The sequence below is a fragment of the Penaeus vannamei genome, chromosome 25 (assembly GCF_042767895.1).
Source record: "Penaeus vannamei isolate JL-2024 chromosome 25, ASM4276789v1, whole genome shotgun sequence".
NCBI lineage: Eukaryota > Metazoa > Arthropoda > Malacostraca > Decapoda > Penaeidae > Penaeus > Penaeus vannamei.
This window is the reverse complement of record NC_091573.1, coordinates 35,055,706-35,058,205: the sequence shown is the minus strand read 5'-3', so window position 1 is coordinate 35,058,205 and position 2,500 is coordinate 35,055,706. Positions and strand designations below refer to the sequence as shown.

The 2,500-nt window shown below is 42.3% G+C and overlaps 1 protein-coding gene across 1 annotated transcript in view; it reads left to right on the top strand.

The window, feature by feature from the left end:
* LOC113824533 (uncharacterized) overlaps positions 1–2,500 on the top strand; it is an 11,658-nt gene that overhangs the window by 6,584 nt on the left and 2,574 nt on the right. The window contains exon 5 of the mRNA XM_070138878.1: positions 379–477. Within this exon, the coding sequence (XP_069994979.1) occupies positions 379–477 (99 nt within the window). The remainder of the gene's footprint in view (positions 1–378; positions 478–2,500) is intronic.

The following is a 2,500-nucleotide window of genomic DNA, read 5'->3' as shown; positions in this document are numbered from 1 at the left end:
TCCTCTTCCTCTCCCTTCACCTCCCCCTCTCCCTCTCCCTCTCCCTCTCCCCCCTCCCTCTCCTCTCCCTCTCCCTCTCCCTCTCCCTCTCCCTCTCCCTCTCCCCCCTCACTCTCACTCTCACCTTCTCCTTTTCCCTCGCTCCAGCCACTACATAAATCTTCCAGCTGTTTATATATATATATATATATATATATATATATATATATATATATATATATATACATACATATACATACATACATACATACATACATACATATACAAATAGCGCATCTCCAAACTTTTAAAGTGTCTATGACCTACCAGCCAACTGCACCCTGCAATGCCACACAGGATGAACACAAACTAACCATAACGCCCTTCTGGACATTTCAGGAATGGCTCTGGACGCCCCGCACCCCCCTGGACATGCCACCGATTTACGAAGAAGCAGCGCGCGCTAAGTCAGCCCTTCTTCAGTATGTTGCTGAAGAGGTCAGTCAGTCAGTCAAGTCAGTCAGTCAAGTTATTTTCTGGTCGTCTTTTTTATGTTAATTCATATGGGAATAGGTATAGCAGTGTATTTTATTTAGTGTTATCTGTTCAGATACTCAGCCTCCTCTGCTTTTAACTGTCTAGCATGAGTGATAAAGAGAAAAAAAATGCTTAATAATCTGTATTACCATTTAGAATTCATTGATTGATTTTGTTGTAATATTCTTGTCAGTATATTAAATCGATATAATTGAACATGAATGAGCTGCACTAGCTGACTCACTCACCTACTCACTCTCTCACTCTCTCTCTCTCTCTCTCTCTCTCTCTCTCTCTCTCTCTCTCTCTCTCTCTCTCTCTCTCTCTCTCTCTCTCTCTCTCTCTCTCTCTCTCTCTTGTTTACATTTTTACGATGCGTTTGTTTGTTTCTTTTCTTTGGAATTCCTTGGCGTTTTCATCTCCAAAAATGAGGTATTCTATTTCACATTTTCAATAACGTTAGTGAAGTGATAATGCCAGGAATGGTAATGATAATAATGCTAATGACAAGGATGATAATAAAGAAAACCCTAAAAAAAAAGAAATGATAGTAATGATCACTAACGCAATGCCTGTCATCACCGTTATATTTACCTTTATCATCATTATTCACCAATATCACAGTTGTCATTATTATCAGCAACAGTGATATTGTACATTTCCCTTTTCGAGAGCAGTCCTTGTACATTTTCCTTTTCGAGAGCAGTCCTTGTACATTTCCCTTTTCGAGAGCAGTCCTTGTACATTTCCCTTTTCGAGAGCAGTCCTTGTACATTTTCCTTTTCGAGAGCAGTCCTTGTACATTTCCCTTTTCGAGAGCAGTCCTTGCACATTTCCCTTTTCGAGAGCAGTCCTTGTACATTTCCCTTTTCGAGAGCAGTCCTTGTACATTTCCCTTTTCGAGAGCAGTCCTTGCACATTTCCCTTTTCGAGAGCAGTCCTTGCACATTTCCCTTTTCGAGAGCAGTCCTTGTACACTTCCCTTTTCGAGAGCAGTCCTTGTACATTTCCCTTTTCGAGAGCAGTCCTTGTACACTTCCCTTTTCGAGAGCAGTCCTTGTACATTTCCCTTTTCGAGAGCAGTCCTTGTACATTTTCCTTTTCGAGAGCAGTCCTTGTACATTTCCCTTTTCGAGAGCAGTCCTTGTACATTTTCCTTTTCGAGAGCAGTCCTTGTACATTTCCCTTTTCGAGAGCAGTCCTTGTACACTTCCCTTTTCGAGAGCAGTCCTTGTACATTTCCCTTTTCGAGAGCAGTCCTTGTACATTTCCCTTTTCGAGAGCAGTCCTTGTACATTTCCCTTTTCGAGAGCAGTCCTTGTACATTTCCCTTTTCGAGAGTAGTCCTTGTACATTTCCCTTTTCGAGAGCAGTCCTTGTACATTTCCCTTTTCGAGAGCAGTCCTTGTACATTTTCCTTTTCGAGAGCAGTCCTTGTACATTTCCCTTTTCGAGAGCAGTCCTTGTACATTTCCCTTTTCGAGAGCAGTCCTTGTACATTTCCCTTTTCGAGAGCAGTCCTTGTACATTTCCCTTTTCGAGAGCAGTCCTTGTACATTTCCCTTTTCGAGAGCAGTCCTTGTACATTTCCCTTTTCGAGAGCAGTCCTTGTACATTTCCCTTTTCGAGAGCAGTCCTTGTACATTTCCCTTTTCGAGAGCAGTCCTTGTACATTTCCCTTTTCGAGAGCAGTCCTTGTACATTTCCCTTTTCGAGAGCAGTCCTTGTACATTTTCCTTTTCGAGAGCAGTCCTTGTACATTTCCCTTTTCGAGAGCAGTCCTTGTACATTTCCCTTTTCGAGAGCAGTCCTTGTACATTTCCCTTTTCGAGAGCAGTCCTTGTACACTTCCCTTTTCGAGAGCAGTCCTTGTACATTTCCCTTTTCGAGAGCAGTCCTTGTACATTTCCCTTTTCGAGAGCAGTCCTTGTACATTTTCCTTTTCGAGAGCAGTCCTTGTACACTTCCCTTTTCGAGAGCAGTC